Here is a 16,722-nt window from a genome sequence, read left to right on the forward strand (position 1 = left end):
GTAAGAATAGTAGGACAATGGAATAGACTGCCTAGGGAGGTTGTGGAAGCCCTTTCACTGGAGGTTTTCAAAAGGAGGCTGGATAGCCACCTGTTCTGGATGGATTAAATACAACAAATCCTGCATCTTGGCTGGGGGTTAGATTAGATGACCCTTGCGGTCCCTTCTAACCCTATGATTCTATGTCTCTGTAATTCCTCCTTCCCTTCACATCTCAATGCCCACTGTATTTGAAAGTTACACTCCATTTGTAATTTATTGTTTATCTCAACATCAATACTTAGATGAAAAGTTCAGAAACACGTAAGAATACTCTCAACATAAAAATAGCCGAACACACACTCAACTAAAAATGCTTGTGTATCACTCAATAGGCAAAGCACTTAATACCTAGGAAACACAGAATCATAACCATTATAAAACTAGTCAAGGTTGCAAAACCTTTGTTTTCTCCCCATTCTCCTAAAACAACCCAGTAGTTAATTTTGGGAGGAAGGGAGGTCTATTTTTTGAACTTTTATATCACTAATTAAATGAGCAAAATATTTGAAAAGATGTGTTTAATAGTAGAAACATTTTTATCTGTAAATGAAAGTCTATTCTAAAAAGTGAAAAGGGAAGGACATCAAGATTTCTGTTATTCTATTAGGAAGCAATATGAAAATTTAGAGAACCCTCTAGAAGCCTGTGAAAAAGGGTAATGGACAAACGACACTGGTGATCAGAAAGAGGATTATGGCTAGAAGTTACAATCAACAGTCAGATGCTGAAGAGATGGGACTGGGTACAAATGTGAACTGTTAGGAGGGCTTGGTTTGCTAGAATCTAGAAAGGTGCTGTGCTGGGCATTTGATAACATTGTTCTCTACAAAGGTAGCTAGTTCATTTTACTTTTAAGCCTTCAGTGATGAATTCACATAGATGGTTGTTTCTCTTTCTAAAAGAGAAAGCTAAATGGAAAAGCTATTGTTCAGTAAAACAAACTGACTGTTCACTGATTAGCAAACATTAGCATATGAATTCCTGACAACATGCCTAAAACTGAAGGAAGGAAGTGGTACAAAACAAATAACATTTGTTTTAATTATTACAGTCCAGTCATCAAGAGTTATTCAGGCATGGATAATAGATTCATGCTCTTCTAGGAAACCATTTTCTGCTGACTCTTCAAAAGAAAACATGTCATTGAAATTTTTTCTATTGAAATGAAATAGCAGAAAATTGATTATTTGATGCTGCTGGAAGCAATACATTCTCAATACAGGCATCATAGTCAAGACTTCTAATAACTCTTCAATTTCAGTTTCTTTCAGAAGAAGCCTGCTTGTCTGCAACATCCAAAAAATGGCAAATTCTGCGATTATGTCAGACTTGAACTTGATAGGTAAGATACAAAGTTACTTTATGGTAATAATCACCTTCAATGTAGCACAAAATGAATAAATTAGAATAAATAACTAAAGCACTTTTCTCTCAATATATATACTTCACCAGACAAACTTACACTTGTGACTCCACTGCTAGAGACAGCAAATGGAGAAAGATAGGAAAAAATGAAGAACCAACACCGACAATGTAAATTGGTTTGTCAAACGGGATAATCCAACAATGGCCACACTCCAGAGAGGAAAAATGCTTTCCTACTTAATTATTAATTCTACATCTGAAATTAAAACCACACAGCTTTATATCCAAAATGCAAATGATGCCATTCAAGAAGGATGAGAAAAATACTGCCATGGAGGCCTTTACCATTTGCTTAATGAAAATAAAGTAAGGTCATCCAAAACATCTGATGTATGGGCATTCAGCACACTATTTAAAAGCCATTGACAAAGTAGCAACACTGGAAATTACCAAAAAAAAAAAACAACCCACTACCTGGCTTAATGCTTGGTTGAAAAAGGAGAAATCATGCCTCAGCTTCCCTAAGACACTCTAGATATTTTAGGAAGTGTGTGTCTATCCAACTGTGATAATATAAATAAATTTGCACTATGTAGGCCATCAAAACAGCACAAAACAGCACCCATTTGATAGAAGAGGGTACTAAAATTACAAACATAACTGAAAGAGGTTTCAGAGGGATTTGAAAGATTACAGGCTGAAGAAAAGTGCTGCAGTTTCGCTGGAATCTCATTTGAAATAAGTGAAGACCTAGAATCACAAGAATAAAAATGCCAACATGACTGAACGAATCAAGGTCAGAAGTGGAATCCAAAACAAAACCGCCTCTTCCCACCCTCACACCCAAAATGTAGCTGATGCAATGTAATCCTACATTTTGTCCTTCTCTAATATTTAAAAATTGAATATTCAGGTTTCTAGCCCAAATTCCATGTTTCCAAAGGATAGTGTGACAACAATGTTGCATCAAAATGGTAAAAAAGTTGTAGATGTCAAATCATGAAAGACAAAACAGCTAAATTCAGAACGGACTGTTTTAAAAAAAAATAAAATAAATCTGTATTTCTGTCTAGTTAGGACACCATCAAATTGAGCAAATGCTTATAACACACTGGAATTGATTTGTTTACAATTTTTGTAATGGGTCAGATGCTGAAAAAAATAATTAAGCTTGTAAAATTGTAATATCTAGGAGATACTAAAATAATTGTATGCTTAATTAGTAGATTGGGAACTCAAATATTATATTCTTGTGTTTTACATACAGAACTGCAAACTTTTCAGTTTGGATACTATAAGTGCCTTATGTTTAAGATGGAGTGATATTGTATACATTATACATTGTACCACTTTGGGTGGTTCACCTCCACTGGTTCCTCTCTGCATTTGAAGAAATCACAGCAACTCAAAAAACAGGCTAATGCAAAAGATGGTTAATTGTTAAAAAAAATTACAGTTGTCAGACAATTTTACTCTAGATGAAATCTCCTTGCTACTTCCATATTTTTATATAAGTTTTACCTATTTCCTCCCGCCCCAATAAACTTGAATTGCATACACTAGATTCTCTATTCAGGGTGCTCCATGGAGAATTAAAATTGGAGAAATAACAGTGATGCTGCCAATTGAAGCACCGATAAAGGAAGGAAGGAAGAGTTGGATGAACTGTTTGCTTAACTGAAATCAGTCTTTTTGGAAAAATATGAGAAACTTTATACAGGCTAGGCTCCCATATGACTGATCAACCACACATTCAGCTCAATATTCTTCAAATTATGTCACACATCAGACACCAAAACCAATGTACAAACTTACACTCTCCTGAAATATTTTAAGATCATTCTCAAATTCTATTTCAAACAACATTTGTTATTTTTCACTTTCTGTAACAAGCAGTAATTACAAAAGTTGCATGAAAGCAAGCCAAAAGCCCTGGAAGAACAATTGATATTAGCTCATTAGCACAAAGAAAAATTGTTCTTAACCTCTAAGGATAGGACAAGAAGCAATGGGTTTAAATTGCAGCAAGGGTGGTTTAGGTTGGACATTAGGAAAAGCTTCCTAACTGTCAAGGTGGTTAAGCACTGGAATAAATTGCCTAAGGAGGTTGTGGTATCTCCATCATTGGGGATTTTTAAGAGCAGGTTGGACAAACACCTGTCAGGATGGTCTAGATCAGGGATTGCCAGCCTTTGGCACGCGGCTCACCAGGGTAAGCACCCTGGCAGGCCGGGCCAGTTTGTTTACCTGCTGCATCCGCAGGTTTGGTCCATCGTGACTCCCACTGGCCGCGGTTTGCCATCCCAGGCCAATGGGGGCAGCGGGAAACAGCACGGGGAGAGGGATGTGCTAGCCGCCGCTCCCATTGTCCCGGAGCAGTGAACTGTGAGCCGCGATCAGCCGAACCTGCGGACACGGCAGGTAAACAAACTAAAAAAAGTGAGCCTCAGAAGTAGGACAAGAAGTATCTTTTTCAGTCCCACATAAGTGAATCTCATACTAAGGATATATCTGCACTGGGGGGTGGGGCTGGGGGAAGACCCGCAGCAATGAGTCTCAGATCCCAGATCACTGCGCTTGCACTATGAGGCTAAAAATAAACAGCGGAGATATTTGGGTACAGGCCAGAACCTGAAGACTCACTCCTTTTGCAGGGTTTCAGAACCCGGGCTCTTACACTGCTATTTTTAGCCTTGTAGCACAACCCTGAGTCCATTGACCCAGACTCTGAGACTCACCACTGTCTTTTTTCTGGGAGTGGGGGTGGGGAGGGGGAGTGTAGACATAACATCTACACCTATGTTGCAAGGCATTGTCAGAGAGCAATAGAGAAATGAATACAGCTGGAAATGGCAGTGCAAACAAACAAGTGATATTTATCCTCCTCCTTGCAGTTATGAAAGAGTAACCCACTTCCAGTCACTATTTTCAATTTCCAGGGCAAAAGCTTTGCCCAGATACTTCAATCTCTCATATGAATGGAACTATACTATAAAAATATTACATGTGCACAGAAATGCTAGCTGATATACGGTGATATGCAGCAATCCTAGAAATCCATTTGCTGCCCAAAAAAACCAACCAACCAAACCACGCACCTGCAGAATTTGTGTTTTTACAGAGAATCTTTAGTTTTTGCTTTACAAAAATAAATAAAAACATCCACAATAGAACCCGGTACCACCAGCAAATGCAAAGGAATATGGGAAATTGATGCTGTCAGCCCTGGGCAGCGGGGCTCCTGCTACCCGATTTCATTTCAATTTTGGAGAAAAACTGATTATGTTTTTTTCCATCTGAGATTTTTGGTGTTTTTTTTTTTTAAATCAGGGAAAATTAGGATTCCTGGTGATTTGTATCTTATATATTTTAATAAATTCATGCTCTGTAGCAAAATCCTGCAACAGAAAAATGTTATAAACAGACAATACACAGGCTACCTGTCGATAGATGAGTTCAACAAGCTCTTGTAATGCTTCATCTGTAGTGACCCACCCATTCAGTGTCTCTGCAAAATGCTCTATTTCAGTTTCAAAACAGCCTGGTTGTTCAGTGAGGTGATTTAAGAAATCCTGTACGTATTCTGTCAGAGTTGGATAGCTATCACATCCATCTTCAAAAGAGGAATCCTAGAGCAATGAAGAAATATACCTATGGTTAGAGGCTACTTAAAAAGCAATCTAACATACTAACAGTGGCCAGCACCAGATATGTCCAAGGAAAGTGTAAGAATCCTGCTGTGGGATGATTTCCCTCCCCCCGGCAACATGAAATCTCATCCTAATCTCTAATAGTTAGACATTGGTTTAAACCACAAAGCATGAAGGTTAATATCCCCTCCAAAAATTGTTAGCAATAAGTATTATATATAACTCTGGATATTCTTATCCATATAAATTTCCAATCCTTTTCTGAATCTTGCTAAGCTCTTGGCCTCAATGATTTCCTGTAGCAATGAGTTCCAAACAACATTTTTTAACAGTCTCCCAAAAACATTTTCACATTTTATGTTTTCTCCTTAACTTGTTTTAAAATTAAATTAAAACATGTATCTAGTTTAATTTAACAGGACTATACATTATCTAAATTAAGCCGATAAACATTTGATCAGTAGGGTCTATAACTTAAGGGAACAAACTGAACCAAGAGTACTTTTGGGGAACTGTGACTTTGTAAAGACTTCTTCAGACCATAAGATGACAAATCCCTTCCACAGTGAGTTAACAAAAAATTACTGAAACATAATTGTCAACTTTAAATAATATCTGAGAAACACTAAACTTGACAATGATTTTAGATCCATATTTTTATTATATGCAATGCTTAATTAACAAATCCTCACACAGCTTGCCAGATATTGTATTTCTACATTAAGTAGTATTGTAGTCTTTATAATAATTCAGTAAACTATCATGTGAATATGTGAAAAAAAATTAAGCATTGTAAAATAAAGTAAAATTATTCTTTCCCATAACTGCCGAATTACTGCATAGCAACCGCAATTCACATTACAAGGTACAGAAGAACAGGTGCAGGTTCAAACAGCATCCTTGAAATCTGCTTCTACAGCCAGAGTGGAGTGCAGACACAGCAACAAGTAAAAGAAACAGCTGACAGTCAGAAGCAACAGCTATTGGGATGTACTGGACACCCTCATTTGGCAAAAAGATGAAGGACTTGGAGATGGGAGGAAGATGATAATAGTAGGAGGATAAAACTGAATTCATTTTTTGAGAGCGGCCTCAAGCTTCAGTTAGCTTAGACATGTCCCTGCATTAACACACCCCCTCTGTAGTTTAAAGGATAACTTCTGTACCACATCCATTATATACAGCTCTAGTGTACTACAGTTTTGAAGGAATTATGTCTGAGGACACTGTGTACCAAATGGGAGGGAAAAATGCATTATACATATTACTACTGCCACCAATATAGGACCAGCTTGGTGGCACCTGATACACAAAAGGACCAATTTAAATCTAGCACTAAATCTTAAAAAACCCTCAGGCCACTAATAATAAAATAATAATAAATAATAACTAGCTCTTATATAGCACTTTTCATTGGATCTCAAAGCACTTTACAAAGGAGGTAAGTATCACTGTCTTCACTAGTATCTCAACTAAAAGAAGGTCTCTGTTATAGCCAGGAACTCCAGAGTGATCCTGGTTATTTCTAAGTGGCAATCAGCTAATAAAAAAGACAATATGCTCACAAATTTATTTAGGGTCTGATCCAAAGCCATTAAGATCAGTTGGAAGATTCCCATTAATTTCAAAGAGCTCTGTATTAGGCCCATAGTATGCAATCCTTCAGATAAAGTCAATAGCAGCAGGACAAGACTGGAATCTGAATGATCCATAGCAAAAAAAATCTACTTTTCCCCAAACATAGCCATTGTATGAATTGTGACAAAGTTCCTCCTCTACCTTGGTGGGTCCTGCACTTATTGGCAGATTTTGCTCACCTTAGTGATCTTCCCCACAGTTTGGATCAACTCCTCCTGTGTCTGATCAGAGTTGGGAAGTTTGGGGGGAACCCGGGCCCGCCCTCTACTCTGGGTTCCAGCCCATGGCCCTGTGGATTGCAGCTGTCTATAGTGCCTCTTGTAACAGCTGCATGACAGCTACAACTCCCTGGGCTACTTCCCCATGGCCTCCTCCAAACGCCTTCTTTATCCTCACCACAGGACCTTCCTCCTGGTGTCTGATAACGCTTGTACTCCTTAATCCTCCAGCAGCACAGCTTCTCACTCTCAGGGCTTGTCTACATCACAAAGTTGCAGCGCTGGTGAGGGGGTTACAGCGCTGCAACTTAGGAGGTGTACACATCTGCAGGGCATCACCAGCGCTGCAACTCCCTGTTTGCAGCGCTGGCCGTACTCCCGTTTTGTCTCAGGTGTAGAGGATCCAGCGCTGGTAATCAAGTGTAGACACTTACCAGCGCTTTTCTTGACCTCCGTGGAATAAGCAGGTATCGCAGCATACCTGAGGAAGCCTCTCTGGTAATCAAGCAGGTCTCCTTCCCCGGTTTGCTCTCGCGTTCCCCGAACCCCCGAGCAACAGGTCTCCTTCCCTGCGGTTTGCAGGGGGGTTCGGGGAACGCGAGAGCAAACCGCGGGGAAGCAGGTCTCCTTTCCCGGTTTGCTCTCGCGTTCCCCGAACCCCCGTGCAAGCAGGTCTCCTTCCCCGGTTTGCTCTCGCGTTCCCCGAACCCCCGTGCAAGCAGGTCTCCTTCCCCGGGGTTTGCTCTCGCGTTCCCCGAACCCCCGTGCAAGCAGGTCTCCTTCCCCGGGGTTTGCTCTCGCGTTCCCCGAACCCCCGTGCAAGCAGGTCTCCTTCCCCGGGGTTTGCTCTCGCGTTCCCCAAACCCCCGTGCAAGCAGGTCTCCTTCCCCGGGGTTTGCTCTCGCGTTCCCCAAACCCCCGTGCAAGCAGGTCTCCTTCCCCGGGGTTTGCTCTCGCGTTCCCCAAACCCCCCTTGAAGCCGCCCAACAGCGCTGCAGTGTGGCCACATCTAACACCACTTGCAGCGCTGGTTGCTGTAAGTGTGGCCACTCTGCAGCGCTGGCCCTATACAGCTGTACTAATACAGCTGTAACAACCAGCGCTGCAAAATTGTAGATGTAGACATACCCTCAGCTCCTTGTGCCTCTTGCTCCTCACACTCACTTCCTCTCCTCTGGCTCCTCCACCCAGCCTGACTGGAGTGAGCTCCTTTTTAAACCCAGGTGCCCTGATTAGCCTGCCTTGATTGGCTGCAGGTGATCTAATCAGTCTGTCTGTCTTAATTGGTTCTAGCAGGTTCCTGATTACTTTAGTGCAGCCCCTGCTCTGGTCACCCAGGGAACAGAAAACTACTCATCCAGTGACCAGTATATTTGCCCTCTACGAGACTCCTGTACCCCACTGGTCTGGGTCTCTCACAGAATATTAAAGATGTTATGATATAGAAAGACTGAAGAGGTAGTAACAAATGTTTGTTTTAGAGAGAGACAGAGAAACAGACTGAAAGGCTGTGTCTCAAATCCTTGGCTGCAAGCCTGTCCCATCCCTAGTAAGTGACATAGTAAAATAGTAAGCACTGTCCCAACATACCCTAGCTTGAAATGTTGGGCTAGATTTGTAGATAATTGTTTTAATTACCTATAATTTATCATTTTTTTTTTTTAAAGTTTTCTTTAGATTTTCTAGAAACATACTCCTCTGCCTTTAGATTATATACGGACCAGCTGAATCTTATAGGACTTTACAATGCAAGCTCATTGCAATCTTAAGCAGAGAGAGGTTGGTGCCTCTCCATAATCATCTGTAGAAACAGTGTGTAGCTTTATACTTCAGTAAATCTTATGAAACATCTACTGAACTCAATCCCCTCTGCCAATGAATTGTGGTAGGCAAGGAAAGAAGTTTACCTGACTCTGAAAGTTACTGCGGTGAAAACACTCTAGCCTTCTGCTGGAGTTACAGTAATATTATTGTTGCATGTTCTACTCCTGGGGAATTCTGAGCCGCTGCGTATGCACAGAATTCATGTCCACTGCATATTTCTCTGCTTCCCTGCAGAAAAGTGACTCCCTGATGGGGAAGTAAAGGGAATATGCAAGAGCAGGGTCACGTGCCCCTCCCCAGCAATGTGGGTACCTGATTTTGGGTTCCCGGAGCAGGCAGTGGAGAGATAAATCACCACTATGAGCAGGGGCGAAGGGAAGGATCTGGGGATGCCCTGGCCGGTGGTACCTGTGTGGGTAGGGCTGGGCTGAGGAAGGACAGGACTTGCTCTTTCCCTGCCAGAATCACTTCAGTTGTCTCTGAATTACAGCAGTTATTTAACAGTGCACAGCAACACTATGCTGCAGATAAGACTACAGAACTAATACTGTAAATAAAAGCATTGGGAGACTCTTAGGCACAAAGTAATTACACAATTTGAATTTGATCTTAATAAGAGTTCAACTGCTTACTTTTGCAAAAAATACTAAGGGGATCTTTAATGAACTGAAATCAACAATCTTTTGGTTGTAAGTGTCATCTGATCAAATAATAATTTTAAGACATTTCATGATTCTCATTTATGAGAAATACACACATATTAAAAGAGGATATATACAGTTTTCTATCCTACACCAATTATGCAGTCTGCTTTAAAGTACTGCATCTTTTCATTTACATATTTCAAATGAACATATCTTTAGAAAGCAATGTATTCTTCTGTCCTGGTCCTTAAGTCATGCAAAATGCGTACCAGCATTTTAAACGGGAGCATCAAGTCAAAAAATATTAACCAATATGTAGGACATGACAAACTGTAGCAAAGGCGGAAATGTTTATGTGCCTGCATCATGCTCTGGAGGGACCCACTTCTTTCAGGGAAAGTTTAGCTCAGTCTCATCCCTACTCCTTTGTCTTCAGAAACTGACAAATGGTACCATTTGCTACCCCTTGTATTCAGCTTACTGGTTATTAGGTGATGGAATAGCTGACAGCAATAGTTGGTCCAAATACAAGCTTCTGATTTAGAGGTGGCAGACTCTAAATCCAATTACCAATAGGTTCTCTTTCCCCATGTTTTAATAAAGCTGATGTTAAAATTGGCAATATAAATTAGAAACTGGAAGTTACCAATCACAGATGTCACTCAAATCTAGATACATCCATGTACAAAAAGTGTTTACACTGTTAGCCAGTTCAAAAGCATGTTAGCTTTTATTTCTCCACCTATGTTTCTCAAAACACAGTTTTTATATAAAAAGTGGTTGTCCCACCATTTATAAAACAACAGCATTAGAGTTTGAGGGTTGGTTGTTCAGACAATATAATTGGAATGCTAAATGATCTGAGTGATTATCATGGAATAAATGGAAAGGGAGACTGCAGGAACTCTCAGCTGCCTCCCCAGGACTGGAATTATTACAAAGGTAACACTCAAGACAATAGCACAGATGGTCAGATAGGTCCATCTTGCATTATACTTATAAGCTGGTCATGAAGAAGCATTGCAGACTCAGGAAGAGACTGCCTGCTGGGATATTGGTCAAATCAATGTGTGGTGAAAATCAGGAAGGAATGCAGTTATCTGGGACAGAAAATCAGCACACGACAAAGACTTGCATGTATTCTGTGGTATTCATTCAGATCCCTTAACATTCAAATTTATTGCTGCAGGAAGTGGACCTCTGTAATGGCTGAAGTTGGTGGGGGTAATCTAGTGCTTTCAAACCTCTGACATCTCACACCAAAAAATTATGAGAAACAAGCTGACAATCTGAACCCAGCTAGACACCAAAGACAGAATATTAAACACTTACTGTAAAACTAGGATTATATCCCGACGGATAAAACTCAGGTGCATTCACTGACAATTTTGACGTTGCCACTGGTGCCACAACCAACTGAGGTTTAGCCATTGCTGATCCACAATCGTGAGCTGCAATTTTATCTTGGGATACAGGGGGGACTTTTGTCTGCAGCATATGTTCTGTAAAGATTTTAAAAGCCATCATGTTATGTTAACACCTCAATCCTAGAATTTATCTAACATCTGCAATTTCACGCATGTAAACAACCATACAATGGAATTCATATTCTTGGGGGATGGAAGAGAAAGCAAAATCACTTCAGGAATCACACATAAAGCAACCTGCAGAGAACTTTTTAAAATTAGTATTGTAGTCTTTAAAAACATTTTAGGCCTATTTACACCTTAGTCTGGTCTGCACTGGTTTTGATAGAAAACTTGTAAGGATCTCAGATTTTTGTGAGTTCATGTACTTTAACTAAAACAAGAGAAGGCTCTGAATCTTTAGCAAACATTTTCTCCCAAATATTTTAAGAAGACACTTCTACACAATCTGATTAGAAATCTCTTCTCTTTTCAATCGCTCAATTTTCAGTTTCTTATAATATCATAATTTAGGCTTTGATAAAAACACTTATGCTCCTGCTTAAGTTTACTACCATAAGTAAGCTCATTTACAACAACAGGCCTACTCATGGTAGTAAAGCATATCCAGTAAGTGTTTGTAGGATCCGAGCCTTAAATAGTTCTCTAATCACCACAAAAATTTCCAGAGTAGACAGGATCTGAATTTCTAACCGCAAAAACCAAACACCACAATACCACATACATGACTGTTTTTAACAAAACACATTTCAGGCCTTTTCTACATTAGAAAGAAGCAAAAGCTTATTCCCCCACTGTTTTTTGCAGGTCCTCTTTAAGATAATTATACAAAAAATCTGAAACTACAAAAATCATCATTTCTAAATCACAGATGTCTGAAGAAACATTTGGCTAATCTTGTGGATTTCTCAACTTCTTTAAAAATAAGTCTAAGACTGTCATTTATTGACAAGTACTATGAAAATTGCTGAATGTATATTTTACCAGACCACGCACCCTGTTGTAAGTCATTGCATGAGAAACTGATCAAGTTATATTTCTTGTTTTCAAAAGTTATCTGCATTTTCACCTGTATTTTTATACCTTTGTTCTCTTTAGTTAGCTGAACTGTGGAAGTAAAAATTTTAATACTTATCATTGTTTCTTTGTTATCCCATACAGAATGGGAAGAGACTGTCTAGGAAGGAGTATGGCAGAAAGAGATCTAGGGGTCAGAGTGGACCACAAGCTTAATATGAGTCAACAGTGTGATACGGTTGCAAAAAAAAGCAAACATGATTCTGGGATGCATTAACAGGTGTGTTGTAAACAAGACACGAGAAGTCATTCTTCCGCTTTACTCTGCGCTGGTTAGGCCTCAATTGGCGTATTGTGTCCAGTTCTGGGCACCGCATTTCAAGAAAGATGTGGAGAAATTGGAGAGGGTCCAGAGAAGAGCAACAAGAATGATTAAAGGTCTTGAGAACATGACCTATGAAGGAAGGCTGAAACAATTGGGTTTATTTAGTTTGGAAAAGAGAAGACTGAGAGGGGACATGATAGCAGTTTTCAGGTATCTAAAAGGGTGTCATCAGGAGGAGGGAGAAAACTTGTTCACCTTAGCCTCTAAGGATAGAGCAAGAAGCAATGGGCTTAAACTGCAGCAAGGGAGATTTAGGTTTGATAGGAGCTTTTTCCTAATAACTGTCAGGGTGGTTAAACACTGGAATAAATTGCCTAGGGAGGTTGTGGAATCTCCATCTCTGGAGATTCTTAAGAGTAGGTTAGATAAATGTCTATCAGGGATGGTCTAGACGGTATTTGGTCCTGCCATGAGGGCAGGGAACTGGACTCGATGACCTCTCGAGGTCCCTTCCAGTCCTAGAGTCTATGAATCTATGAATCTGCTTCAGTAAACTATTTTTACAGAAAAAAAAAATTGCTTTAGAAAAGAGCTGAGAAGGGAACCATTTATGAAAGGTTGAGATACAAGTCTCACAATCTGCTGCCAAATAAAAGAGACGTGTGGATAGATAGAAAACACAGAAGAGGATGGTCAGGGGAAGCCTATGGCGCTATATAACGCAACATCACATCTAACAACCTGGATACAGGCGTCAGCGAGGAAGTTATAGCGTCCTGGAGGGATTGGGCAGGTGCCTGCCCTGGCTCTACTTGTTTCAGTTGAGGGTGCGGGGACTAGGTTGAATCATGGGCTGTTAGGTCGCTGCTCACTCAGGGCCCCGGGCGAGGGGCGCAGGGCAGCTCGCCAGTGGGACGAGACATGGGTCTCGGGGCCTCTGCTGTGCTGGCCCTAGAAGAGCAGATCGCGCGGTAGGCAGGACGGTGTCCCAGCAAGCAGGCAGTAGGCGAAGGAGCGGGCTCCGGTGCCCGGTCGGAGGCGGGGTTCCCTGGGGCTCCGGTGCCCGCTAGCTGGGGATTCCCCGGGGCTGTGGCGCCCTGTAGTTGCGGGAGGGGAGCCCCGGTGCCCAGTAACTGAGGGGGGGGAGGGTTTCCCCGGGCTCCGTTGCCGGTGGCGGGCAGTACCTGCGTTTCCGGTGCCCGGCGGCGCTGTCTTGGGCGGCCGAAGCGGCTCCTGCTGCTGCAGGAGGCCCGGCTTGTGCTGCGGTTCGGCGGGCCCCGAGCTGGGGAAGCCGCTGCCTGCGAGACGGGCCCCGCCGCTCCCGCTCTCCGCGGCGCCGGATCCGCTCAGCAGGGCGCCGCTACCTCGGCCCCGGCCCTGGCCTCGGCCGGCACCGGGAGCCCGGTCGAAACAATCCGACATGCTCGAGCCGGGTCGCTCAAGCGCTCATGGGAGAGAGGGGAGGGAGCGAGAAGCCGGGCCCGAGGCAGCTCCCGCGGGCCGCTTCCCTCCCTCACGGCAGCTGCTGCAGCCTGAGCCCTTCACTTTCAGTTTCATCCCACACTCGGTGGCGGCTCATAGCGCCCCCTAGCGGCCGGAGGCCTCCCATTACCATAGTAACCCGGACCCCGCCGAGACCCGCTGTGCATCGCCGAGGCGGCGGGGGGTGACGGAAGCGAGTCCCGCCCCAGTGTCCTCAGGGGGAGCATCTAACGGCATTAAATAGAACAGAATTCGCCTCACGTCACGCCACGTGGAATGGTTTCGGGCAGGGTTGTGGCGTGGTAGCAGCGTCAGGAAGAGCCAGCTCTGACTCTGTGCCAGCTGAGCCCATTCATAAGAGCAGGGCTGGATTTAGGGACTGTGAGGCACGTGACTGCCTGTGGTGCAGAGCTTGGGGGTGCCGGGTTCAGGGTGCTGCAGCTGTTGTTAGTGACAAAGGGAAGATAAACAATGTGGCCCATTCCCAACAGCTGACAAAAAGGGGTGAATATCAACAGAGATCTGTGTTCGTACTGGGGTGAAAGTTACTGAAAGGACTTACCCCTATGTTGGAGTCCTGAGTGGGGGCGGGGCCTCAACCAGAAGAGGCGTGGCCTTTCAAGATTGAAAGGTCCTGGGGCATTGGCTATGGGTGGGAGCCCCAGGGCCTTTAAATCACCCTGGAGCTACCAGCTACAGAGGCATCTCAGAGGCCTGGGGCTCAGGGGTAAATTAAAGGGCTTGGGGCGCCGGCTGCTGCGGAGCTCCGGGTCCTTTAAATCCCCGCCCAAGCCCGGCTGCCAGAGCTCCAGTGGTGATTTAAGGGGCTCGGGGCTCCCCGCAGCGGCTGGAGCCCTGGGCCCTTTAAATCACCACCGGAGAAGCCAGTCCAGTCTGGCACAGCATACCGGTTCTTGCCCCTATGCCAGACCGGACTGGCTTACTTTCACCTCTGGATCATACTCACCCTTCTTGTCAATTGTTGGGAATACAGTACCTGCCTACTGTATTTTCCACTCCATGCATCTGATAAAGTGGGTTATAGCCCACAAAAGCTTATGCTCAAATAAATTTGTTAGTCTCTAAGGTGCCACAAGGACTCCTCGTTGTTTTTGCTGATACAGACTAACACAGCTACCCCTCTGAAACCTGGACCTTTGTAAAATTTCATGTAACCTTCCAGACTTTCTGAGAACTACATTTTCCTTGATCCTCCTAGATTGTTGTCAGACATGCCCCCATAAGTATGTACGGGGCAAGAAGTCACCTGTCTGTCAGTGAGATAGATGAATGAAGTGATTTGAGAGCCCAGCTGTGATATCGTGAACCTTGTGTAACTGTACTTGTGTTTTAAGACATGAAGAGTGTAAGTAGTGACTTAAAAAGGACATATTTAATGAGATGCCAGCGATATCTATTGAATCCCTATCTATGCATCAATATAAAAGAAATTCTGTTACTTCTTTTGCCTTGCTTAACACATAACATTTGATGATTTTCTAAGACTGCAGAACTTAGACTTTTGCTCTCCCTAAGGGTATGTAAACTTATAGTGCCCTGAGAGGAATGGGCAAGTATCTGCCCTGGCCTATTACTACGGTTCTGCATGTCCAAACTACCTTCATTGGGTTGGTGGTGCACATCCTCACCAGGAGCACTTCCACCAACCTAAGAGGGGCAGTGTGAGGAGCAGAGAGCCAGATCTCTCAGCTCCGCTAGCAGTTCCCGGCCGGAAGCCTGGCTGCCATGCCCCCGTACTCCTTGGCTCCCTGCTGGGAACGGGGAAAGCCACCTGGAGCTTCTCGCCTCCCAGTTCCCTGCCAGGAGAGGGGTGCAGGCTTCTTGCCCTGGCTTGCAGCCAGGAGCAGGGTCCATTCTCGCCCGGCTCCCAGCTGGGAGTAGGGTCTAGCCACTCAACTCTCATGGGGAGCAGGGGGCAGCTAGGCTCTACTTTCATTGTTACTTACATTGGCTGTTAGCCAAAGTGTCTGCGCAGACACTGCATCGCCCTAACTTCACCAACATAAGCCCTACGCCTCTTGTGAAGGTGGAATTATGATGTTGGTGTAGTAGGGCACTTACATCGTTGGGACACTAACATAATTAAGTGAACATAAGTTGCTTTACATAGACCAGGCCTACTACTGTCTGTTTTCCCTTGAATAAAATAAAAGATGTTCCCAAAGAAGCCTTTACAAGTTCAGTATAGGAAGTGAAAAGCTCAAGTGCAATCTAGTTTACAGCAAGGGGTAAATTTGATGGGAAAATATCTGAAACAGAACAACCATGGGTTCTGGGTGAATCACCTCCTTTTGGAGAGGCTAGCCCACCAGCCCCATCCCTTTCATCTGAGGCCCTGCCTGCCGGAGCACTGAGCCTCTCCCCATGGCCGGAGGAGCCCCAAACCCCCCGCTCTCTCCTACAGGTACCCCTTGATCTGTATCTGATCACTGGTAGAAATCTTCTTTCCTCACCCCCAGACCTTCCCACTGAAGAAAGAGCACTAGACAATTAACGGGCTGCAAACAATAAGATTTATTAAAATAACTCAGTACAGTAAAAGCTGGGTTATCCAGCACTTTATCAACCGGAAAGCTCTATTAACCGGCATTTCTGATATCTCCCAATACAAATCTTGACTCTAGTAACCAGAACTAGTACACTGCCCAGGAGGTTATGCAACTGCACATTCTGCACTCTACTTTTATGCAAAAGAGGCAGGAGACAAGCAAGCAAGCAAGCAAGCTGATATCAGGGATTTATTCAAAAAAGCAGCTTCCAGGGTGAGTCATAGGGTCATTACAGATTCAGCCCAATCTCCTACACCTTCTACATCTACAAAGATACTTGATGTTGATAATGATGACCCTGAGGCACTGCAAGATCCTGAAGTGCCTTCTGAATCATCAAAGAAAGATTAAATTATGTTCAGTATAGTTTTAGTGTTGTGTATTTTTAGTTATCTGGGTGTTCGCCATGCACTGCCAATAGTGGTATGTAGTGTCATAAGAACCTACCCTATAGAAAACTTTACCTGTATATGATGAAGTGCTTCAAAAAAACCAAACACTCTGCAGTGCAGTACTACCA

At 43.1% G+C, this 16,722-nt stretch overlaps 1 protein-coding gene across 3 annotated transcripts in view; it reads right to left on the reverse strand.

Moving 5' to 3' along the window:
• Positions 1 to 13,689, reverse strand: part of PAIP1 (poly(A) binding protein interacting protein 1) — a 37,726-nt gene extending 24,037 nt beyond the window's left edge. The window contains exons 1-3 of one of the 3 annotated variants that reach the window (XM_050947041.1): positions 13,335 to 13,689; positions 10,714 to 10,883; positions 4,903 to 5,036 (exon numbers count right to left, since the gene is read on the reverse strand). In XM_050947041.1, coding sequence (XP_050802998.1) covers positions 4,903 to 5,036; positions 10,714 to 10,883; positions 13,335 to 13,572 — 542 coding nt within the window. In that variant the 5' untranslated portion in view covers positions 13,573 to 13,689. Of the gene's footprint in view, positions 1 to 4,847; positions 5,037 to 10,713; positions 10,884 to 13,334 lie in introns of all 3 variants that reach the window. The other 2 variants (XM_050947039.1, XM_050947040.1) reach the window with 2 other exon arrangements.
• Positions 13,690 to 16,722: the final 3,033 nt, after the last annotated feature.

This window comes from Gopherus flavomarginatus, chromosome 3, assembly GCF_025201925.1.
Source record: "Gopherus flavomarginatus isolate rGopFla2 chromosome 3, rGopFla2.mat.asm, whole genome shotgun sequence".
NCBI lineage: Eukaryota > Metazoa > Chordata > Testudines > Testudinidae > Gopherus > Gopherus flavomarginatus.